The following is a 26,300-nucleotide window of genomic DNA, read 5'->3' as shown; positions in this document are numbered from 1 at the left end:
AACATATTGGCATGTTTGGCAAAAGTCTTTGACAGTTGCTGCCAGTGACCAAATTTTAGATCAAAGTTACCTGATGTAGCCACTCAAAAGGTAAGTGCCATTCAGTAACGAATTCCTGATAGCTTTTGCGCACCGAATGAAACACCTCCAATAAGTGAAGACACAAAGTTATGAAGCTGCAGTACTCCTAATGTTATGAGTTACGTTTTATGACTGAAAAGCACTCTAATAGGAAGGGAATAGCCAAATGAGTTCCATTATTAAATGAGATACTGGGGTTCTCATATACATGAATAAACAGGTTCACTTTCTCCAGTGCCAATATTACAGTCTTTTAAGGTTCTGCTCATTGTCACTTGGATGGCTTGGTTCAGCTAGCTGCTGCTATAGTTTACTGAAGGCTGTTCAAGATAGAGTACTATAATGGCTGCATGACAAACAGATGGTCAGATGCTTGAGAAAGAGAGTAAGAGCAGGTCAGTTTAATAGGCTAAATTATAAGCTGTGTTTAGTTGTTATTGAAGGAACTGAGGCCACCAAAAACAAATGGTAACAGACAAGAACAAATTCAACTCCATATTGGATCTACTCCTTTGGCTCTAACCTTTGTGTTCTGTTGCTTGTTCTGAGTCATGCTGTCTCAACACCTTTTAAAAGAAGGTTGCTTCTATGCTGATATGCACATAATAGTCTATTCTCAAGGCTCTGCCTCCCAGGCTTGACCTTTAAAGCCATAACACTTTTCATTCATTTAGACATCAAAACTTACAAAACATAAAATAACATTTTTCTTAGGTTTATAGGAACAACATGATCTGATCTTGACCAGGTGGATAGCTGCAAAAACAAAAGATCATCACATTCCCTCTGAGGTCTGTCAGGCACAGAGAAGTCTCCAACAAAAAGCCATATATATGCTCTCCTTTTAGTATAAAAGAATACTAACTCAGGTAAGAACAGATAACTGTATGATTAAGGGATCTCCAGCCAAATTCCACCAGAAGAAAGAAATCCCTGTAAGAATTATATACAGAAACTAGTAGGAATAGTTAGGTATTTTTGCTGTGCTTTTCAAAAGCACATGGATTTTGATAAAGATTACATTAGCTTTGTAAATCTGTTAGGAATTTACGTCTTTGAACAGGATACTTTTAGAAACAATACAATTAGGTATTTTTTCCTGCACATATTATCATTACAGATTTTATAATGTGTCTCTTTTCTATGTTCCTAATTGGTTTTTAGAGAAACTTTTTTTTTAAAGTGTTCTTCAATACAAACACTTCACTGAATTACTTCCAAGTTTTTGCAGCCAATTGTCTTGAATTTCTTAATTAGAAATCATAGAATCCACAAGTAACTATGGGTATGTCAGTTTCTTTCTAACATTTGGATTCTATTTTTTTCTTGACATTTTGGCTAGAAATTTTTTAATGACTAGGAATAGCAGCAGCAAAGATAGCAGGCATCTTAAAATTCATTCAGATTTTAACATTAGACAAATGTTAATTGTTTTCACTCTTAAGGCATATATTATTTATCACATCAAGAAATTGGCCTTTTTTTTTTGCTTATTTTATGTAATATTAAGGGTAGATGCTGAATTTAATGAATTTCTTTCATTTGGGATTTCCCAATATTACTATAGTTTCTTACTGCTGATTCCTGCCAGTCACTACATCAGTCTTCTCAATTTAATCACTTAAATTTTTTCAATCAATAATTTTATTTGCTTGCTTATTATCTTCCCCAGTTAAATATGTCCTAGGTGCCCATAATAATGTTTAGTACATAAGTATTATCCATTTAAAAACTGTTACATCTTCCTGAAGAACAAGTGATCATTGTGTAGAGGTCTTCTTCATCCTGAAGGATTTATGTTGCCTTAAAGTCTGTTTTGCCTCTACCAAATATTAAGGAGGATGGGCTATAAGTGCAATTATCACATGTTGATACTGAGTGTGAAACATTACAACCACTTTGGGACAACTGTTTGGCTATTTCTAATGATGTAAAACAGATAATTATCTTATGACCTAATAACTCTTCCTAATTAATATCAACTGCTTCTCTACTCTTATTTTAATTGTCTCAAGCCAAATGACCACCCTAGAATTTTTGACCAGAAAACCCAGAAGGTAAGAAAGAAGTTGAGGGGATGGGTGTGAGCCATAAAAGCCTTCTGTTAAGTAGACTCATTGGTGCTGATTTACTCATTTACTTGATAATCCTTGTAAGAAAAGAGGGCCCAGATATAAAATCTGAGAAATCAGAAAAAAACTTTCCCTCAATATTAAAAAATTCAAATCATGATTTTAAAATGTGACTGAAACATTACAATAATATGTATATTTATTCTAGCTTTTAAATCTACAATGTTACTTATTTATACAATTTAATGGGAAGACTTCTGTGTGTGCTACTTACAATGCAATTACTGTATAGCTGCACATAAGATAGTTCTGCTTCTACTGGCACCATGATTATAAATTCAGACTATTTACAGTACAAAAAAAGATAAATCTTTCTTCATCTGTGATAACTTCAAAAAATTAATTGAACTCAACTGGAACACATGTTAATTTTATGAAAAGAATGTTTTTTGTAAGAAACATTATTATTTTTTAAAGTGGCCTCTTTGTAGAACTTTTAAAAGGTGTTCTTAATTTCTCAGCTAGTTTATGTAGGAAGATAAATGAAATAACCAGTAGCAGCAACATCCGTTTTCTTACTTAGGCTTAAGTAAGGAAGAAGAAAAGGAAATTATTTTGGAAACTGGAAGAAATTATGGTGCAGACTTTTATTGACTGTGGGAGTGGGGCAGTAACAACATTAAAGGAGAAAATTTTATTTCTTTGTCTAAAGTATAAACACTTAAACATATCACAAATAAGAATAGGGTAGCATTTACACTATTTTATTTATATAGATAAATTTTTGTAGACCACAGGAGACATAACTATTGCCAATATTTAGCTGTGTGACTTTGAGCACAATCCTTAAAGTAGCTTGGTATTTGTCTTCCTCTATGAAATATGAAGATGGACCAAGCATCACTAAATACTGCTGAACTATGATCAAAATCAATACAGTGTTTTATGGCAAAATCCCATAGCCAAACCTGATGTTTGGTTCTATAGAATTGCTATAACAAAGTACAATCTTGGTGGCATAACACAACAGAAATTAGTTATTTTAGAATTCTGAAGGCCGGAAGTCCAAATCAAGGTGTTATCAAAGTTGGTTCCTTCTTGGGCTCTGAGAAAACATTTCAATGCTTCTCTCCTAGTCTCTGGTTCCTGTCAGCAAAGCTCAGCACTCCTTGCTTTGTGTCTGCATAAATCCAGTGAGTCTTTATCTTCTCATGGCTTTTCACTCTGTGTGTCTGTGTCTCTGATCTCACTTTACTTAAAGTTCAGGATGATCCCAGTTGAAATCCTTAATTTGATTCTATCTGCAAAGACACTATTTCCAAGTAAGTTGTCAATCACACATAACAAAAGTTCAAATTCACATATATTAAGGAGGAACAAATAACCCCAATTAGTCCTCCATCTGGCCCTCCAATTTTTTTATTTTCCCTCAATGAAGTATCATAGTAGGAAACTTTGCCATAATTGACTATTTTTCCAACTACAAGAAATAAAAATAAAAGACCACACTATTTATTATTGACCATAACCCCATACCTCAAAAAATTCTAGGTTAGAACAAAAAGCAAATTATTTTTACAACTGAAAATTTCAAACTGAAAGTCTGTTGACACTTGGCTGCCTATCTCTTCTCAAATATAAATCATTATTTAGTTCTCTCATCAATGCTTACTGATGTCAATGACATAATCTTTGTTACACCCGTAAGTATGGGGAACACTGGTAGAAAACGAGGTTTCCCAGTAAAAATTTTTGAAACTATTTTTGATGCTAATATGAAGGACAACCTTAGGTCTACTTGTTAAGTCTAGATAAATCATGAATTTGTTACGTGACCTTTTAAGATCCGTATAAATTATGATCTATAGATTCTACAGTATCTATATTCTGGTATTGGAAGTGTATGTAAAAAGGTTAAAAATTCCTCACTCTTGAGGGTCACCTTATTATACAGTTAATTTACTTACGTTAGCATAGGTATTGAAAATATTGAATAATCTGTAACAATTTAAGTAAAGCAGAATAAGCAAAATACTGTAGTTGTTTCAGAGAAAGTAATTAAACACAGACTCTAAAGCATAAAAGTATACTTTTGTTACTATTCCCAAAAGAATAATGAAAATACACGTAAATACAAAATAGTTGGGATTCCAGAAGTCCTCAATAAGTATATTAGAATTTATTTGGTCAGCTATCTCTAAATTGTCTAGTTTTTAAGCTAAATCGAAGTTTAAACGTATCTTGTCTATTATTATAAATTAGCATTTTCTAACCCTTACTAGGTATTTCTTAAAATGTGTATTAAGATTTAGTTGTAAAGACACAATTATAAAAGATCTGTTACATGAAATTATTCCTTCGCCTAAGCTTGTCCACAAACAGCTCGGATTACAGTTCCACGTTGATGTGAATGCAGTAGATAGCAAAAGTGTGTGAAGTTCCAGCTAGGCAGTCAACCACACCGCTGTCAAGACTATTCATTCACTCAGGCCTGGTGGGTGGGCTGATTTCTCAAAGCCTTTACATTTTCTCTTAACGGCGCAGTTGAGAGGACATGGGGCAGGGAGAGATCGGCCGCGGTCATTTTCCAGAGATGCCAAAAGTTTTGATTCTTCTTGCGGCGGAGGGTTACAGTGCCATGATGCAGTTACGTGTAAAGCGACCCTCTCCAGGAGGCCGTAAGGGTGCCGTAACCACACAAAGCTTTTTGCTGCGAAGCAGGTAAATAAGATCTATGCGTCCAACATGCGCACTAGGGTGCGCCGCTATATTTCCGTAATCTCACGTTTCCACATCACTCCCTTAACTGGTCATCTAGGATACTGAGTAGCAGGGCCGGGGCCCTCCTTTTTCTAACTTGGTGTAGTTTATTTCTACAACAGTGCGCTACATCTGGTGACAACACTTTCCCCGACTGACGCGTTCAGTAACCAATTACCAACAGAATCCAGCGCCTCTTCCGGTCCCTGGTCGGCGGCGGCCTCCTGGGGCGGGTTCCGGTATCTATCAAGTTCAGTAGAGCTGCCCTGACGTAAGTCAACAAAGGTCACGTGAGGCGACCGTTTGCAACAATTGGAGGCGCCGGGTTTAGTGGGTAGGAGCCTCACGGCTACTTCGGGTTCGCTCTGTGACACGAATACAACTTTGTGCTGGTGCTGGCGAAGTTTCTGATTCTAAGAAATTCTTCTGTTACAGCAAGCTTCCACTTTTTATGCTGTCAGTGCTCAACCCGAGATGTAACCACAGAATCCTCTGCTTTTGCAATCATCTTGGGATTTTCGTCGCCGCACCTGCGGTGGAGAAGTCCGTAGCGACGAAGTTGGTTTGACAGTGTCTCGCGGCGAGGACGTCTTTTCGAGCTTTGTACCGTGGATTGGTAGGTTTCCGTGTTGGAATTTTACATTTGTTGCGTTTCCATGAAGTCCTGTGGAGTGTCGCTCGTTACGGCCGCCGCTGCTTTCAGTGATGAGGAAAATAAAATGGCGGAGGGAAAAGCGAGCGGTGAGACCACGGAGGGTTTCCTCAGCTTAACAGCCGAAGAGAAGGAGGCGCTTGGCGGATTGGACAGGTAAGGACTGTTAACACTATACCATCCGGCTCCAGACTTCTGGAGCCGCTTATCCGAGTGATCCTAGCTCGGGTTTCCTCCAGTGGCGGCAGGGGTTGATCTCGGCGCCTTCTAACCCGCCGCTGCCTCCTCGCCCTCGGGGTCCGTAAGAGACGCGCCATTGACTTTATCCTAGTGTAACGAGTCACTTGTATCTCTTCCCTCAGCCGCCTCTTTGGGTTTATGAGCCTTCACGAAGATGGGGCGAGGACGAAGACCCTCTTGGGCAAGGTAAGGCAACCGAGAGCAAACGGTATTCTCTTCTCGCTCCCTGTTGTCTTTGACTTACCAGGCGCCTAAGGCCGGTCAGCGCTCCTTCTGGCCTCAAAAGAAAATTATTTTTTTTCCTTTTTCCACAATTCCGTTACCTAGCTTGGGAAATCCTGTGTTGTAACTTGAGAAGCATAGACGCTGTTTTGAGGCCAGGCTCGACAGTAGTTTTGGGGCACTGTGTTCAGGAAATGATGTTTGAATTTTAGTACCACGCATCGTTAAAATGTGCCCTTTTAATATTTTTCGACTTAGATACCCACTGACGTGTTAATTATTTTTTGGCAGTCGGCTCGTGATGCCTAACTTTCGGTACACATTTTACACTTTCTTACATCCCTGTTCTCAGAGTGGATAATTTTCAATTACTTTACACCAATGAACAGTTTGTATTTGGTGTTTGATCAGAAAACTGGTATGTGTTCGACTTGAAGTTAAGTGATTTGCTTACTTGTTTGAGTCTACCTGGTACAGAAATATTCCCATGAATGCCGTTTTATGATCTTACTATTTTTTTTCTGCAGCTTTGTGTCTTCCATCTCAGAGATCAGGGAGCTGTCCTTGTTTATTTATGTGAAGAGTTGTTGGCACTGTCATTTAGTAATGGCTTCCTGTGTCGGCCAAGATGGCGGGAAATGGTAGCGAAATGACGGGGAGCCTAGCGGGAGGGAGGAGATATAAACAGGGAAATAGTAGCGGTCAGTAGGCCTAAGCGTCTACACCGGTAGCTCGATGGTGTTTAATAAAAATTGAGCACTGCTATTTGAAAGTACAATTTTTGTGTCGTTCCCAAGCATTACAGCAATATCCGTAAACCTAAAATGTGCTAATCAACTTGTAGTACATTTACTTACTCTTACGTAAACGATTGCACAACGGCCATGGACTCTCAGTCTCTGTCCTTCTGTATCTCCTGTGCAGAACCTGCTTAAGATATTTTCTGCTGTCGGTTGGTTTCATGCCAATTAGTCAGTGTGCAACAAATGTTGCTACCATTATTTTCTTTTCTAGTTGAAATCTGTAGCTGTCAATTTGTCATAGTTTGTCCTGCAATTGAGAAGGAAGTATTAAGTAATTTTTACTTTTAAGAAATTTTTCTTGCCCTGAATTCTTGTCAGTAGTTTGAATTACTGTTACTGTAAATTTCTTTTACCGTTAATAGCACTTTTATATTTGTTTTAAAGGAAATTAATGACCAGGAACTAAAGTGAATACTTCTCACTACATTAAGTCCATTTGATAAGGTTGAATTAAACTTTAATCATGTAGCTAATATTGCTCCATTATAATTGGCTTAAAAATAAAACTGTGTTTAACATGCACATCTTCACAAGCTGTGACACGAGAGTATTCAAGACAACATCACCACAATCAAGGTAATAAACATCCATCACCTCTAGAAGTTTCCTCTTATTCTTCATTTTCCCATACCACTGATGTTCACTCATCTTTTTGTTACTATAAAAATACATTTTTAGAATTTTATGTAAATTTACCCTTTTTTGGTCTGGGTTCTTTAACTATTATAATTTTTACATTTCTCCACATTGTAATGTGTGTCAATAATTTGTTCCTTTTAAGTACTGGGTAGTATTCTGTTATCTCTTGTAATTCTCGACTGCTTCTTTGTGAGAATGAAAATACCAGTGAAATATTTAGGTGGGAACTTGGATATCAAATTTCCTCAAACACTGCATTTGTGTTAGTATCTCTTTCCCTCAACTTTCTTAGGCTTCAAAGGGTGCTTTCTCCCTTTGGCTAGTTTCTCTGTCTCTAATTGAAAAAATTTTTTTTAGTGTCTATAGTATTAAATACCATTAAAACTGTTATAAAAAGTTATTGAAACTCTGGAATGTAAGAATTTTAAAATATTTTTAAAGAATTTTTAAAGATTGCCATATAATATACAGTGTTGAGAGTTCTGCAATGAAAAGTAAAGTAGTAAGTATATTATTTTTAGTAATACTTTAAAAATATTAGCTATAAATAGCAAATGTCAGAATTTTTGAATTGTCATATTACCTTAAATAGGTTTCAGTTTAACTAGTGCGAACATTTAATCTTAGGGTAATATATGTTTAACTTGTTTTTAAATGAGAGTGTATTTTAATTAATTAACCAGACCTTTTAACAAAAATTATCAACAATGATTTTCATTGGAATTTAGAAAATGTTTTGGATTGATTTTATGTTGATAAACAGTGGTTGAAATATAATTGTTGCCTGAAATAAAAAATGCACAGCATGATAGCTGAGAGTCAGTTTTATTTGTGGACTTCTTGAGGACTCTAGCTTGGGAGACAGCCTCTCAGCTCTCAGGAATTGCTCCAAATATGGAAGAGGGGAGGTCATCATATACGTTTATAGGAGGTTTACTGCTAGCCATGAGGCACAGATACCTTAGTTAATTATTTTTAGTGATTTTCTAAGTATGGAAAGATGCAAGAAATTGGGTTTATAAAATATTCTGAAAATACCTATTTAAACGCCTATTCTGCCAGTTATCCCAGAGCACAGAGTGCCTTATTCCTTATCTCCACCCTGAACTACTTTCAGGGTGTATTTCAAGGTAAGTGACTGCCATGGCTAATGACTCAATCTTCAGAATCAAATGACAAGCCTTTAGTTGGCAGAATGTTACTAAAATGCTGTTTCTTTAAGGTAGTGCTGGAGGTCTGGGAATGTAATCTAACTATTGCCAATTTACCCATTGCTGTTGTGTTTATTTAGAAGTACTGTGTCAATTTTTAGTCTCATCTGTATACTGATACTGAAACTTTTCTGGGGGGGTAGTTCTATTAATCCATAGAAAGTTTAGTAGGAAAATCCTAGTTTGTTGACAGTTTGTCAATGTATGCATTTTGTCGTGAGGGATTTTTAGAAAAGTCAGTGTTTAAAAGTTTTTGAGTATGAGAAGTAATTAAAAAAAATTTTTTTTAATGGAGGTGCAGGAGAGAGAGGGACTGCTCCCAGGACTGTGTGCATGCTAAGACTGTATTCTACCACTGAGTTATACCAACCAGCTGAAGTAGTTTAAAATTGATTAAAGCATGCATTTTTCTAAATTTCATTTGCTTGCTTGGGGAAATATTTATTAAAATAGTTTCATAAGTTTTTAAATAAATACTCATATTTGAACGATAATGTTTTAGATAATCTTATAGTATATATACTTTCTGTTTGTTGATATTCATGCATACATTCATTTCTGTTTTAAGAAGGTCGTTGTTTGGGTTAAAAAGGTGACCAGATAAATAATGTCATGTTTCCTTATTTAGAAATTAAACCTTTAATTTGATGTGTTAAAACAATGTTTTCTTGTTAGGAATGTTGTCTTCTTAAACAATTACAGTTTCATTGTTTACATGTTACTGGACAAGGTCTTGGATAGGCACTATGTGGGAATGTTCATATAAAATTTGGGTATAATACAGTAATAAAGATTAGAAGAGGTTTTAGAAAGCTTTCATATCTGAAAGGAGCTCAGAACTGGCAGGTTATAAATTGGAACTTTCTTAGTTTTGGTTTTCTTCTTAAAAACTAAATAGCTCTTTTTATAATCAAATGAAATGGCAAACATTTGACAGTCGTTACTTAAGGTGCTGAATAAAACTCTTTTTGCCTGATAGGAATTTTTGTGACTTGGGTGATGAAATTTATTTATACGCCTTCTCTCTTTAAATCAAAATGAAGTTTTAGTGCTTGGCCAACTATGAAATTAATGTAGATTTTCTTGGACATTGATTACATGATTTTTATTTTAAAGTTTGTTTTTGCATTGCAGGTAGTAATGCTTTCAGCTCTTTGTAGCTCATGCTAAATGAACTAATATTTTTTAAATGAGGTATCTAGAGAGGTAATTTGTGTTAAGGAAACCCTTAAGATTGTTTGAATTGACAGATTAAGGCCTATGTACGTGTTTGTAGACTGATGTTAATGTAGGTTATTTAATGATTGCTGTATATAAACTAGCATTGAAACTTCAAGATATTGGCTTATAAATTGAGATCATAAATCAGAGCAATAAAAACTTAAGTGTGATAAATGTAAGTTTTAAAAATTTTTTTATGCAGGCAATATAGAGATAACACAGATATTTCTACTGTAGGGGAGGAGAAATCATTTTTGTCTACCTTTCTCGGTTCTTGCCTGGAACTCCTCTTTAATAAAAGACAAATTAACAGGAGAAACAAGGGGTTTAATAACATGTATGCCTCCTCTACATATGGGAGATACCCAGGAAAATTAAACTTTGCAAAATGACCACAACACTACCGTAAGTACCAATGACAGCTTATGTCGAAAGAGACGTTGGGCGTGGTAGGTCAGTTAAGAAGGAAAAGCTTGGTAAGTGAGGTAAGCCTTTTATAAAGATTCAAGTCTGGGGTCTTCTTGTTTATGAGAGTTTCTTGTGACTTAAGAGTCCTCCTCTTCCTGGTACAGAGAGGGAGATGCCCTAGTAAGCTGAGTTTTCCCTTGTAAATATCCATTAGAAAAGGGCAACTTCTGTGTCAGATTTTTTGGTGTCTACAGCTTCTCAAGAATGATCAGTTCAGAATCATCCTCTGCGAAGGTATTTTGGAGTGGCATGTTCTGCTACCCTTCGTTTCTCTTGGGAGCATATCATCCTTTGAGTGACATAAGACAAAGACCTTAGAATGTGAGTGAAGAAGAAAGGTATAAAGTACTTTAAAATCTTCACAGTAAAGATCAGTTTAACAAATTGAAGTTTGAATAGCTCTTAATAGGATAGTGTTTCTTAGTGATTATTTGTTTCATTTAGAGCATAGTGATGCATCTTGTACTATTATTTTAAACGAGAATGTGAATTAGGTAAAGTTGACAGTGTTTTTGAGTCTTAGAATTCTTTTTTTTTTTTTTTTTTTTGCTGTGGGGGAATGTGTTTCTGTGTCATGGAGAGTGAAAGCTGTTTCATTCTCTGGGTGTAACTGTTGGTTTTTGTGTTTTACCTCACATTTCAGTTGTCTTTTGCTCCCTGTATTTTGTTTAGTTGAGGAATCTAGTTTAGAAAGTTCAGGATTGTTATATCTGCCTGGTGTTTTTATTAGCTCTCTTTATTATCACCAAATTACTCTCTTTATCTTGGCTATACTCTTTATTCTGAAATAAATGTGTTACCTGAAAATGGGATTTGCCTTTGATGGGTGTCAACCTAGAAGACACAACCAACCCAGTGACTGGAAAAAGGAAATTTTTATTACTTGTAGCAAGTAAGGGGAAGAAGTGGGATCTTTCCCAGAGCAGTATCTGCAAAATAGGGGAAATTTTAAGCTTGAAGTTATGTGTATAGCCATGAAGGGGCTTGAGTAAAGAATTCAGCGTAGAATTGAGGTTAAGGTTGACAAAGTCCAAACATTAGTTGACTTGAGGTCATTAGGGTCAGAAAATGTCAACATCATCTTTGGAATTGTTACTTCTCTTGTTCCTGTGTTCTTTTGTTTCCTTAATATCCTTAATTACTGAGACCTGTTCAAGGACAAGCATAGTGTCCAGGCTTAAATCACATTGGCTTCTCATAGGTCAAGAAAGCCATGCCTGTTTCTCTTTCCCCAGGACTTCCTACCTTTTCTGCTTACATTTGGAGAATATTGCAGTCATACAAGCAAGCCCCTTAATGTGTGTTATTTTAGAAGCCTTCCTCTCAGGTCACTGCTATAAAGATGAGATAGGTTCTTTTTTGGAAAAAAGGGATGTTTCAAGTCTGCTGCCTAAGTGCTTGGAGGTTGTGGGGGGGTGGTTAAGCAATAGCATGTCTGTGTAAACCTTGTGGGTTTTGTGGACTCAAGTCCTGAGGGTTTTCAAAGCTAGATGTTTTGGGGCCCATGTCTTAGGAGGACTCCTTAAAAATTTGGGCACCATATGTGGATACAAACCCTTTGTTTCTCTGAGAGAAGCTGTAATTGTGAGTTCTCTCTTTTGCATTACCACTCTGGGGATGGGGTTTATGTTGAAATTGTGTCTCAGCCCCTCCTGTCTATTTCAGTGCGGGTCTTTTCTCATTCATCAATACGTGGAAGTCACTCTGCTAGTTCCAGATTTCTTTCACAGGGAATTGTTCTGTTACTGGTAGATGTAATTGGTGTCCAGTTTCTTGTCCTGTCCTAGAAAGAATTCAGAGACGAGATGTGGAGGTTATGAAAGTAGAGTGGGACTTTATTAAGGGGTAGATGGTATACTCTCAAAGGGAGAGTGGCAGGCTCAGGTGAGCAGCTGCCCTGAGTTTCTTTGCAGGTTAGTTACACAGGGTGTAAAAATGAGTGGTTGGAGTATTCATTGGGGAGGAACGGTTCGGTGTGGTATCCCCTGATTTCTCCATCCCAGTGCTGCCTTCCCCAAAGGGAAGAGGGATTTTGGGCTTTATATAGCCTGGATTTAAAGTGTCATGGTATTGGTGCATGATGGGTGCTGCTAATCTGTAAGGCTAATTTTATTGTTATGAGGGCATAATGAGCAAAAAGTTATATTTGAACACTGGAGATTCATGCCTTTTCCCACCTTTCTTTGTCAGCTTCCAGGCCTCTTGTCATCCCAGAATGTGTGACCGCTTATCAGCCCAGAGATTCCTGCTTTTCTTTCTCTGCTCAGGGATCCCTGTTGTTCACATAATATATAGTTTCCTGCATTTGCCCTGTGCCCCTCCTTTTTTGGCCAGTTCCTGCCATTTGGTCTGTGTCGCCCTTTTTCTGTTCATATCTAGGTATCTACCTGCTCTAACAAAACAATGAATAAGCCAGAATAACTTTCTCATGCCTTAATATGTGAAAATTTTCTCAATCATTAGTGACAACTCTGCGGAGAAACTCCAGAACACTGTTCTTCTGATGTAATACAAAATCTTCATTTCTTCTTTCTGCAGACTTCTGAAGTTAAGAAAATTGATTCATTATTATTATTATTTTTTTCTCTAAAAAAAGTATGAGGGGATGTGTTTGTGTATTTTGGGGTGGGATAATACTAGAATTAGTATGTGTGAAATATATAATGAGTATTAAGAAGAAAACAATTGACAAAGTTGTCTGAAGGAATACACTGAATTGTGTGTGTTTTTCTAAAAGCTAGTGTTTCATTGATCAGTACAAATGATAGCTATTATTGAGCAACTTTGACCAGCAGAAATGTATTGTGAAGCACAAGGTATTACATGTGATTTTTAAGTTTTATAATTGGTTGTATTAGAAATATAAAAAAAAAAAAGAGATGAAGTTAATTTTAAGACCTTTTATTTAACTTACTGTATCCAACATAATACTGTTATATGGTTAACATAAAACAGTTAGTGAATATTTTACACATTTTGTATGCAGTCTTTGAAATCTGTTGTATAGTTTGTAATAACGGCACATCTCAATTTGGACTTGCCACACTTCAGATGTTCAAAAGTCATATACCAAAATTCAGTCAAGTTCTTTCTGCTTGTGTTTGAGTAGTTTTATGTGAAGAAAGATTGAAGTGTGATAATTTAGATTTGCAACAAAGAAAATTACTAAGGAATGCCCAAATTATCTTATTTGGCAGGTCTTATTGTTTTCTTTTTACTATAGGAAAGCAGCTGTATCATAAGTGATGGTTCCTGCATCAATAAGTAATTAGAATGTTGTTAAACTGTTCTGATTTCTGAGTAAATTTAATCTAGAGTCTGTGGTAGAAGTGACATATTGATTGTTTTGATTTCTTTAATAATATCAGGTAGTAATATATGCATTCTCTCAGAAAGGATGCAGTAGTATTTTGCCTTTTTCTTAATATTTACATTTCTTATTTTTAGGCTGTTCGCTGCTATGAATCTTTAATCTTAACAGCTGAAGGAAAAGTGGAGTCTGAATTCTTTTGTCAGTTAGGTCATTTCAACCTATTATTGGAAGATTATTCAAAAGGTAACATTTTTCTCTTTGAAAATTTCTGCTTGATTTATGTTTGCATCATATAAAAATGTAATTGTTTCTACCTTTTAGAAAGGGTACTTACTATTTTTGGTTTTCTCTAAGCTCATATTCAAAACAAGAAATTAGAAGCAAGTAGATGAAATGTGAAAATTTTGTCATTCCATGTAAACATTCAGTAAATTTGATCATTCTGTAAAATTTGTAACAGCATACATGTGTATTGCTGCTTTGCTTACTCTTGTGAAAATCTATGTTTCTTTAAAACCTTATCACAAAAGGAGACCTTGTTTGATACTTATATCTATAAATACAAATGTGGAACTTCTGGAAAGTGTAACACTGAAATGTTTTCCAGCATCATCAAGCAGTTTTCCAGTTCTCAGTGACATCTTATAAATTTCACTCAATTCTGACACTATACTTAGAGATAGCATAGATCCCACAGGTAAAGGACTCAGTCCCACCTGGCTACTCCATGACCAAGGCCAGTTGCAAGTCCAGGTTGTCACCTGTGCTACTGATCAACCAGCTGTAAATCAGAGGTTCCCAAACTACCTTTTTGGGTTTGATTATTTGTTAGAAGTATTCACAAAGCTTAGGGAAACATTTACCAATTTATTATAAAGGATACAGATGAATAGCTAAATCAAGAGATACATAGGATGAGAGCTGAAAGTTTCCCAAGCTCAGACACTTCTGCCCTGGAGGAATTGGGTTTACCAACCAGAAAGCTAATGAACTCGTCAAATCTCAGTTTTCAGGAGTTTAATATAGAGCTTAATCTCTATCCTTTATCCCATTTACCCATCCTGAGGCTTACCTAAAGGCACCCTGTAAGTCATCTCATTAGAATTAAGGTCTGGTGAGTCAAAAGTAACTCTTATGAGTAACAATAACACTGTTATCATTTGATTTATTCTTGATTTTATTTAAAATTTTCCATTCAAGTTTGAAAATACAGTCTTTATCCATGATGTTTTTGGAAGTACTGATAATCTTCTCTAAGACTGAGTGTTAAATAAACATGTTTTTCATCATTTGCAATATTTTTCTTCTCAGAAATAAGTGGAGATAAATAACCTGAGATAATCTTTCAAGATGTGTGCTTTTCATACTTTACCAATGCTAAGACCATCAGTCATTTCGTTGGTTAAAAGCACCTTGAAAAATGCTTCTGCATCTCTAATGGGCAAAATTCCCACACTAAAGAAAAACTGTCTTTATAAACAAGAATATGTTAACGTTTTGATGTTAGTAAACATCTTGGTGTAGAGAGTGAGTGGATGTGTTATGATTGTCAGCAAATGTATTTAGCTGAAATAACAATTGGCTAATTGTTTTAGGACTAGAGTGAAGAGTTGGTGGTATGTTATTCTGGTGCTTTAGCAGCAGATTTAATTGTTTGCCATGATTTTAGTCAAGTACAAGGTAGGAAAAATATTTTTACTTCTATCCTTCTGGGTTCTTGGCTGAGACATCTCGCCATAAGAGATAAGAGAAAAACAAACTTGTTTACAAAGTTTGTTACAGAGCTTGGTAACATGCAAACCTCAGGTATATCAATGATAACTCAGGTACACTGAGTAGCTTTCTGAGATACCTAAGCCACCAGTTTAAGCTCAGCTAAAGATGAAAGTTTTACTAGGGTTGAGGGGAAGCCAGATACAGAAGTTGACCAAGAATAGCATCATTATCAAGGGTACAGTTTTGTTACGTGAATTTAAGTTGATTCCTTCTATACTGACGAGAGTTTCTTGTGATATAAAATAATCCTTTTCTTACTAGTTTTGGGAGGTACACAAAAGGAGATTCCTTTTTAAATAAATGTAAGTTTCCATTACAGTAGGATAACTTCTAACTTCTACTCTGTTTCCTGAGTTTTTTTTCACGTTTGCTGTTTTTAAAAAAATCAGCACAAAAGAATCCGTATATCAAATAGACATTTTTTGGGGTGGCATATTCTGCTACCCTTCATGAATTAATCTAGTACTTCACTAATGAAATGTCATTTTGATCTGAGATGGTAAAGCATGATATACTGAGACACATAGAGCATTTGATGTGTATTACAATTGCAGCTTAGTTATTTTAAATTGTTTTAAATTGATATTTACCTAAGCTCTCTGAACTTCTTTCTCCTAATCTATAAATTGGATAGTAGTAATATAGGATCTTTATAAATGGTAAATGAAACTCTTAGTCCTTGTGAAAATGACCTTCACTGCAGTAGGTTATTCTTACTAACAATACCATTTATACCTTCTTGGAGATTATAACTTAGTTAAAACTAGTGATATTTAAAGGAAATGAGTAGAGAAAAGAAATATATAGAGTTGTCAGAGTAATCATTCTGTATACAGACTTTGTCTCTCTGCTTTAGATGTTGTCTTCGTCTCATCTTCTCATCCTGATCTGATAGTGCTAGTCTAGGTTGAATTTGGTTGTCAGAAACAGGAGTGCAGTTCATTCAGGAGCAGAAGCCTGATACTATCTCTTCCAGTGTGGCTGTAGAGTCCTCTATCTGATATATTTTCCAGTATGCATAGTCTGCTAGTCATGACAAATTCAGTATTCATTCAAAATTAGATTACTGTGATAAGTTTTAGAAACAAATTTAGAGTGTCCTTTTAATAATTCAGTACAACTTTACAATAATAAAACAACAAAGAGCTGTCTGGGAAATTAGTCTTAGTAAATACAGAACTTAATTAACAAATATCCACTGAAACACAGTGTTTTTCTCTCTAAAATTACCCTCATTTCTAACAAATAAAGCCAAACTAATTTGTTTGCAAAATAAGTCTACAATTTGTTGATCACATAGGCACTTTTAAATTGGCTGTGCTGGAACTTTTCATAAAGAATCTCAGATTGAAATTTAAAAAATCTCAGGGCTAGAAAAACTACTCCAGGAATGTGCCACAGAATGCCCCTGTGATACCTGTAGATTTGGATGACAGATTTGGGTGAATTCTTCTTTTCTCAAGGTCCCTCAAGTATTTTGAGATTCCCATTCCCATACTTGAAGGTGGCCTTCCTTATCTACTTGATAAAGCTGCTGGGAACCTAAGAATTCTTAAGTTCTGGATGTATCAGGTAGAAAGAATAGATAAGTCCTTCTTAGGTGTAATTTAAAAGTTTCCTTATATCCTGAAAGCACAAAGTAAAAACCAGTCCAATATTGCAGGCAGACCCCCCAAATTATAACCATGCTTATAAATTTGCTCAGCCCTAAGTGGCTATACTTGATCTTAATGTTCTGTTAACAGTTTTATGAAGCCATCAGGTTTTCCACTGAGTAATTTCTTACCCAGTTCAGTGATTTGACCTGAGATCAAAGACCTATATTTGTCAAAACTTAAGCACTTTTGCCAAAAACATTAAAGTAAAACAGTAACTTTATAAATGGTAAAAAACTTAAAGTCAAGATCAAAGACCTGATTTACAGTGCAATTTACAAATAAACTTAGTAACTACTGTGATCTACAACAATTTAGGACAATAATAACTATAATTATTACTCATATTGAGACAAGAGAGGAGGGGGCAGGGCACAGCCATTCTAGGAATGACAATAGTTAACACCGAAATGGTGGAAGATTCAACTCTCATTTGGCCTAGAGGATTAAGACGATGGGAGGTTTGACTTCTGTTAGACCTTGAGCTTCGTTATATGCTGATTGTAACATATTAGCTTGATAAATAACGTGCCCACAGGTGCATGACAGTCCCAAGGCTGACTACAAAAGGTCAATGAGTGGGCAGTGGCCCAGTTCCTGGGACTCCCAGCCGCTTCCCCAGGGTAGTTGGAATGGTCCTCCTGCTTGTGGGCATGGAGCTACCGAGCCCATAAAAACAGGCAACACCATGCCTCGTCACTGTCTTTTTCGCTCCCCCCTCTTTGGAGATGGCCTGCACTCTGTGAAGTGTGTACCTACTTTTACTTTAACCTGAGCACCCAACCCCCATACCTTGTGGCCTTTCTCTGGCCTTTTTAAGCAGCCTACACTCTGTGCAGTATGTATCTGTCCAAATAAATTTACCTTTACTCAACTGTGGTTTGCTTTTGAATTTTTTTCATGCACAAAGCCAAGGACCCACAATTGGCAGGGCACGTCCCAGGGCCTCAACTGAGACCTGGGATATGACTCTGCATGCCCCACATCCGTTTTCCTGCATCAATATCATTTACTAGGACATACCAGAATTTTAGGAGTTCCATACAATTTCTAGAGTATCTTTATTAATAACATTTATCCATATGATACAAGTTAATTTTGACTGCTGTTCATTTGACAGTGCTTCCCATGTAGTTTAACATGCCAAGTAGTCTGATTTGTTTAATATTCCTCTCTGAAATGGAGAGAAAACAAATACTTAAAAATATTCCAGGGACTCTTTGGAAAACCTCAGAGTTAGCTAGAGGTCACATGAATTTACTTAGAATTTGATATTTTGGAAAGTTTGTCAAAAATATCTAAAAGTTTTGAAACACCTGGTCAAACAGGATCATAGGTCACCTTGAAGCAATACCCATTCATTTAACTGAAGTGAGAATAAAAGATCTCAGGGTTGTAAGTCACTTAATTGTAAAGAAACTCACCCAGTCTGTTACCAAAAGTAGTTCAGTATTTTAAGAACCTGTCTGCTTAGAAAGCTAAATTCAGAAATTTAAAATTAAGAATTTTCTTCAAATTAAGAAAATTAAATTCGACCTTAGCCAATCCTGTCTACAAAACTCTTCAGTTCCTTCTCCACAAAGCTTCCACAACTTTATGTATCCATGTTAATCTGCACCTTACTTTCTTTTCCATTCAGAAACAACCATCTCTAGGGGAAAAAACACCTTTTAGCTTCTTTTAACAAAATGTGTTTCCATTCCTTATACCCTCTTCCACTGAAAATATACTTTCCCCTTTCCTTGAATACTGAAATATTTCCCTTATAATTTTAGTAGCTTTAGTTATATATAGTAATTTCTTAACCTTCCAACATTAATCTGAAAACCAAGAGACAATTAATAGTAAACTCAGCATTTCTTGATTGGTACTTATGAACATTTTTAACCTTTAGAAATATGTATCCTCTCATAGCAGAATTTCTTTCCTCAGTGTGGTACAAAACATGCTAATAAACCCAAGTATTTTTAGTTTCCCTCTCATAAGAAGGGACAAAAGGTGGGTAAACATAGACCTGGTTTACAATTAATGTTCCAGTTTTATCCTATTTTAAATGACCTGGGATAGTGAATGAATTCTCATAATTTAACTTAGTTTAGTTTCAGGTTACCAATATCTGGAGGTACTATCGTTAAAGCAGACAGTCCTAAAACACAGTAATTCCTAAAGAATTACCTAAAAGTTCCTGTGTCATTTACCTCTATTTAATTTTCATTATGTTGTTATTTTTCTTGCTGATAAATTTTGTAACAGGAATAGTAAGATCTTACTTGATTTCTAGTAAACCTAGGTTAAGAAAAAGTATTACTTAATGTTGCTGACTGTAGAGATATGTCTATACTAATCAAGTCAATATCCTTAAGCTAGCATTAGCATCAGGTATCAGTTCAATACTGAATATCCCCCAGTCGTGTGAACCTGATATTCATTCTGGCCAGTTTCTTTTATAGTTCTTAGTATTTATATGAGTGCTTAATTGCCTTTGAGCCAGTTAAATAGAGCTCCTTTACAAATTAATTTTGGCACTATCACACATCACACGCACGCACGCACACACACACACAAACACATACATATATAAGCACAAAGACACCAAACAGACACAGAGGCCTCGTAGTTCCCATTCCAGCCTTGAATCAGGTAAAATAATATGAACCTCTCAGTTACAAAAGAAATGGGATTCAGATTGTGTTTCTGGCAGATGGAACAAATCAAGATTACTTGATTTGTATTACTTGTTTAGGTGGCTAAACCCTTTGTTACTGTTGTTTATGGAGAGGACACTTAAGATTTCTGTTTGTCCTTGACAAATCCAAGTTCAAATTACCTACCCACTTTTCTTTGCATTTTGAAAAGATGATGAAGAGAACGTTTCCTGGAGAAGGGTTTGGGGAGGGAGGGAGGAAGAAATGAATAGATGGAGAACAAGGGATTTTTAGGGCAATGAAATTATTCAGTATGGTACTGTAGTGGTGGCTACATGTCATTATGCATTTGTCAAAGTCCATAGAATGTACAACATCAAGAGTGAACCCTAAAGTAAACTATGGACTTTGATAATAACGTGCCCATCTTGGTTCATTGATTGTACCAAATACGCCACACTGATGAGGGTCATTGAGGATAGGGGAGTATATATGTGTGGGTGGGGAGGGCTATGTGCGAACTCTGTATTTTCTGCTCAATTCTGTTGTGAACCTGAAACTGCTCTAAAAGAATAAAGTCTATTTAAAAAAAATAGAAGTGTCCTGGAGAAGATAGGTAGAATATTTGCATCGCAAAGGCATAGGAGGAGAAACACAAATTACTCATTGGATGACTTTTGTTTCCTTAAGGTCAGAAAAGAAAAAATTTTTTTCCAATACTTACAAGCTTCTTAAGACAAATAGAGGAGGTTTTTGGGAGCGATAATAGGATTGGCGGGTTTTGAATGATTTCTGGAACCACAGCACTGATCCTATGAAGTGTAGATTTGTAAAACAGGACAGTTGCTTTTATTTCTTCAAAGACTTGGGTGGCTACCTCAGAGATGTCAAAGGACTGACTTACCCATTCATCTGTGTTTGAATGTTTTGCTTGCCCTCGTTTAGTGGGGAAGTTCCTCTCAAAATTCTTATTGGGATCCAAACTATGGTCAGTTTAGTTAGCTTCCTGTTTTGGTAATCTGTTTACAAACGCTTCTGAAGATACTCCTTGGGTTTAAGAAATTCTTTAACTGTGGTCCTCAGTTTGGCCTTCAATCTGAAGAGGCTTGCTTACAGCCTCAGGTGGCCCCATTTCTAAATGTCAGTTTTAATCGTGTCTTCTGAGTATATTATAGTTAGAGTCTGAAGGCTCCATATGTGGAAATTCTGATATTTGATAGTGGTTAAAAAATAAATGTCTTGCCAGAAGAGAAGGGGAAATTTTCCCTTGCCTTTTTGTTCTGTACAGGTCCTCATAATGATTGGTAAACATGCATCTCGTTAATCAGTCAGCTGAATCAAATTCTGATCTTCTCCAGAAACACATCACAGACAACCCCAAAGTAATATTTTCCTCTCTGGGCACCCAATTTGCTCCATCAGATTAACACATACAACTAATGATCTCAAAACCTATTTAGATTGTCTTGTATTCCTTCTTGTATAAATTTGAGTATTGTCTTAATATTCCTTCTTGTATAAATCTGGGTGAATTATAACTTTCAGGGAATTTGTCCTTTTCATCTACCTTATCTAGTTGCATATAGTACTTCTTATCCTTTTAATGTCTAATGGATTTGCGTTGATATATCTTCCCTCTTTGATTTCTGATATTAGTAATTGTGTCCTCTTTTTCCTAGCCTTGCTGTAGATCTTACCAGTTTTATTGTTCTTTCGGGTTTCATAGATTTTTTTCTCTTTTGAATTTCATTGATTTGTGCTCTGATTCTTACTAGGTCTTTTCTTCTGTTTACTTTGGATTTAATTTGCTATCTCCTAGTTTCTTGAGATGGAAATTTAGATGATTGCTTAATTCTTTTTTCCCTCTAATTTATACATTGCTTGTTCTAAATTTTCTAAGTATCTTGTAGACACTGCTTTTGCTGCATCTCACAGAGTTTCAGAAGTTGTATTTTCTTTTTAAATAATTTTAAATTTGTCTCTAGATTTCTTCTTTGACTTACTTTGAAGTGTGTTTAAGCTCCATACATTTTGGTGTTTTTCAGCTATCTTTGTGTTACAATTTCTAGTTAAATTCCTTTATGATTGGGGAGCAGACGTTGTGTGATTTCTAGTCTTTCAGATTTTTAGTGTGTTTTCATGGCCAAATGTGGTTCATTCTGGTGAAAGTTCCATCTGAGCTTGAGAAAGAGTGGGTATTCTGCTCTTGTTACATTGAGTAAATCTATTGATAATCCATTATACTCAGCTGATTGTGGTGTTGAGCTCAGCTGTGTCTTTACAGATTTTCTTGCTGGATCTATTTCTGATAGCGGCATTGGACTCTCCAAATATGTTAGTGAATTCATATATTTTTCTTTGCAAATCTATTAGTTTTGCCTCTTGTAGTTTAATGCTGTGTTGTTAGGTGCATTACTTGTTAAGGATTGTTATATCTTTTTAGAGAATTGACCTGTTTATCATTATGACCTTCTGTATCCCACGTAAATTTCCCAGCTTTGAAATCCGCTTTGTCTGACAATAATATAGCCCCTCCTGTTTTCTTTTGATTAATGTTAGCATGGTAGCATTTTCTCCATCCGTTTAATTTTAATCTTGTATGTCTCTATATTTTAGTTGAGTTTCTTGGATACTGCGTATAGTTGGGTCCTGTGTTTTGATCCATTCTCCCAATCTTTATCTTACTTGGTGCATTTAGACTATTAATGTTCAAAGAAGTTACTGATATAATTGGATTAGTATCTACGATGTTTCCTACTGTTTCCACATGTTGAACTACTTCTTTGTATTTTTGCTTCCAACTTTTTCTAACTTTTCTGATTTTAAATGATTCCATTTTTTCTTATTAGGACATTAGTTACCCCCCCCCCCTTTTTTTTGCCACTTTAAATGGCTCCCCTAGAGTTTGCAATAGAAATTTACAAACAGTCACTGTCTGCTTTCAAATAACATTGCATTGTAGTGTGAGTACGTTGTAACAGTAAAACAATCCCCTTTGTTTCCCTGTGTTATTGGTGCCATTCATTTCAATTATGTATAAACATGTAATTTTAATGTGTGTATGTATATATGTATATGTAAGACATAAAAAAGCATTCATAATTTGATATGTTGTTATTACTATTTTGAATTATTTCTTAGATAACTTAATAAGAAAAGTACATTTTATTTAATATTTATTTCTCCTTTGATATGCTTTCTTACTTCATATAGACTGAAGTTTCTGGCATGTATTTTTTTCTCTTTAAAGTACTTTTTTTAGCATTTTTTTCAGGCAGCTCTTCTGTCAACAGTTTCCCTCAGTTTTAGTTTTCCTGAGAGGCTTTCTTTCACTTTCACTTTTGAGTAATAATTTTGCAGGATCCAAAATTCTGGATTGGTTGTTTTTTTTTTTTCCTTCAACACTTTAAACAGTCTACTCAAATTTATTTTTGCTTATGTAGTTACTGAAGAGAAGTTGAATAATTCTTCCCTTTATTCTTCTGTAGGTAAGGTGAGGTGTTCCCCCTACTCCCATCTCTTGTTGCTGAAAGATTGGCCTCCATCTCTGATGATCCAAATTAAAAGTCAGAGACCAGGTCTTGGAGCTTGGAAGAAAAGAGACAGCTTTATTACTTTGCCAGGCAAAAGGGACTCACAGAGACAAGTACCTTCAAAACTGTGAACTCATGTTGAGGATGGGGCAAGGAGATTATATAGCCATGTCTTAAACAATAAAGCATTGATAACAATCAACAATTATTTTCTTCTTGTAAGAAGAGTGGCATCATGATGTCTTCAGGTGACCAATCTATAGAGGCTTGTGGTTGTCACTTTTTTGATCTCTTTTATCTAATAAGTACCCACAGCTTGGTCTCCTTGGTAATTCAGGCTATTTTGTAAGGTTAGAGTCCTGGGACCCTCTTCCTGGAGAACGACTCAGAGACTAAGCATGATTATTACGTTAAATTATGGAATAAAGCAGAAAGAGTAAAATTAAAGCTTTATGTTTAAAATGGGCTTGGGGCTGTGAATAGCAACTGGTTAGTCAGGTTAGTTACTGTTTTAAGGGCAAGCATAAGAATAAGCAATTTGTTAGCCTAAGTGCAGCCATTTCATTTATTATCCTTCACTCTGCCCTGGATTCTTTCTGTATTTTCTTTTGAAAGCTTTTGTTTTCTACAGTTTTGAAAATCATATGCCTGCTACGTTTTTGTTTTTTTGCTTTGGGCATTTTTCCTGCTTGGTATTCTCTGAAATCCTGCATCTATAGCTAACTTTCTGACATTCACTTGGGGGAAATTGTCAATCATTTTCATTCCAAACAGTTCCTCTGCTCTCTTTGTTTATCCTCTGGTAGTACAGTAACCCATTTGTTATGCCATTTCTTGTTTTCCCATAGCTGTTGCATATTCTGTTCTTTTCTTCCCCCAATCTTCCCAGCTTTTTGGTTTTTGAGGATTCTGTTGCTAAATACTATGTTTCAGATAGCCTTTCCTTAGCTGTGTCCAGTCTCCTCCTAATCCCATCATTTTTGTTAGTGATTTTGCTCATTAGTGTTTCTACTTGAAATTGTTGGGCTTTCCATTTTTCTGGTTACTATTGCCCATTAATTCTTGCATGCTGTCTGCTTAACGTATTAGATATTCTTAGCATATTAATTGTAGTTGTTTTAAACTCTCTCTCTGATAATTCCAACATCCCTGCTTCTTCCATTTGATTTTGATGCTTGCTCTGTCTCTTTGGATTTTGGGTTTTTTTTGCCTTTTAGCATGTAAATTTCTTTTGGTGTCTGGACATAGGGTACCAGTTAAAGGTCTTTAAGAATGGAGTGATAAAGTATGGGGGTAGAGGGAAGTATTCTACAGTTCTGTTAGATATCAGGCTTTTGGAAAGTAAACTAAAGAAGAGTTTCTCAGTTGTTTTCTTCCCTCTTATGTTGGAGTTGGGATATTTTTCTTACTCTTCTAATCAGTTAGGCTTGCTTCTGTTAACTGGTTTTCCCTGAGAGCAGGCTTTGTTTACAAGACCAGAGTGCTCTGCAATATTTCAGAATGATTCCTTTTGCCTTCCTCTTGCCGGAAATATTTGGGAGATTTTTCTCAGATGCCCATTGTGGGAATCTGATTGGGCCTCTAGAAGAAAACCTGATAGTATTGTGGGGCATCTTCTGTGCAGGATGTCTTAAATTTTATGCTCTCAGCTTTCCTACTGTGACGCTTCTGGGGTGGTTTTTCTTGGTGAGTATCTGCTCTGGTAATCTATAACTTCCTGTATTAAATTTATTCCTTTAGATTTTTGTTCTAAAACCAAATGTTTTAGTCTTTTAGTCAGTTCTCAGACTTGAAGTGGGGTGTATTGTATGAGATGATTCTTATAGATACTAGTGTATTTTAAGTACAAATTTGATTATTTTGAAATTCTGATAATTATAATCTTACAATATTTTAAAAAGCAAATTTCCCTTGTTAAGCCTTATTTTTCCTTAACTCTGTATGGTTAATTTCATGAAAGAATATTAGATGTCTATGGCCTTATTGTGAAAATATATGAAATTCATAAAAATAATTATTCAAGATATGAAAATCCTTTGAGTATTAAAATGTGTCTGCTTTCCCTGTAGTGTACTGTAATATTTTACTTTGACTTTAAGGCAATGTTCATTTCTATGTGTATTACCTTTTAGACATTTTCATTGGGGAACTTTTTACCAAGTAATTCAAAGACATTGTTATTCCATTGGAATCATGGAGTTTTTTGTTCTTATTTTTTTAAAAAATGTTCCCAGAAATTCTAATGTGATTATGTGACTTTTCTTTTACTTTTTTTTACCTTATGTGCTTTCTTTTAGGCTGATAGGAAATTCCTTATGTGATTCTAGACCTTTTATGCCTTTAGATGGATTAGGAAGCATGGAAATAACCATTTTGGAATTAAATTGAAGCTAGGAACCCAAGTTAATTTTGAATGTGTGTTGGGAAGCGTCAGAAACAAGGATTTATTATAGCTGCAGTTTTATGTTTATGGAAATGATGGCATTTTGAGAAAAAAGTTAGAAAGTTCACTTTAGTATATAAAAACAGCATTAGAAAATTTCCATTGGTTTTGGTTGATAAGGGAGATCAAGTAATTTAAATTAATTGTGAAAATTTTACATTTGTTGAAATGCAAGGATAGGATTTGATGTTGGTTTTATATATCTAATATCTTGTAAATCATTTATTTCCATTATAATTTTTATTATTCCCAAGGTTGATTAAGTTGGTAGGCCATGAAGTTTAAATTGTTTGCTATCTATATCACTGCTGAGAGACAGGTGTGATGGGCAGTTTATATTAAAATATTAATGTCTCTGTTGTGGATTTTTAAATAGGATGTATTTTTTTTAGGTGAGTTTTGTTTTACCTTTTTTATTGAAGTATAGTCAGTTTACAGTGTTGTGTCAGTTTCTTGTGTATAGCATAATAGTTCAGTCATACATACACATACATATAATTTTTTTCATCTTTTTCATTATAGGTTACTACAAGATACTGAATATAGTTCCCTGTGCTATACAGTAT

General features: G+C 35.4%; 1 protein-coding gene across 9 annotated transcripts in view; it reads left to right on the top strand.

Annotated features, from left to right (window-relative positions):
- Positions 1-5,194: 5,194 nt before the first annotated feature.
- The window catches only part of LOC135320411 (lysine-specific demethylase 6A-like), a 133,432-nt gene continuing 112,326 nt past the window's right edge, over positions 5,195-26,300 (top strand). For 3 of the 9 annotated variants that reach the window (XM_064483516.1, XM_064483511.1, XM_064483517.1), the window contains exons 1-3: positions 5,201-5,721; positions 5,928-5,991; positions 13,817-13,925. In XM_064483516.1, the coding sequence (XP_064339586.1) occupies positions 5,570-5,721; positions 5,928-5,991; positions 13,817-13,925 (325 nt within the window). In that variant the 5' untranslated portion in view covers positions 5,201-5,569. Of the gene's footprint in view, positions 5,722-5,927; positions 5,992-13,816; positions 13,926-26,300 lie in introns of all 9 variants that reach the window. The other 6 variants (XM_064483512.1, XM_064483513.1, XM_064483518.1 and 3 more) reach the window with 5 other exon arrangements.

Source organism: Camelus dromedarius, chromosome Y (genome assembly GCF_036321535.1).
Source record: "Camelus dromedarius isolate mCamDro1 chromosome Y, mCamDro1.pat, whole genome shotgun sequence".
Taxonomy (NCBI): domain Eukaryota; kingdom Metazoa; phylum Chordata; class Mammalia; order Artiodactyla; family Camelidae; genus Camelus; species Camelus dromedarius.
This window is presented reverse-complemented; position numbering and strand designations above follow the sequence as displayed.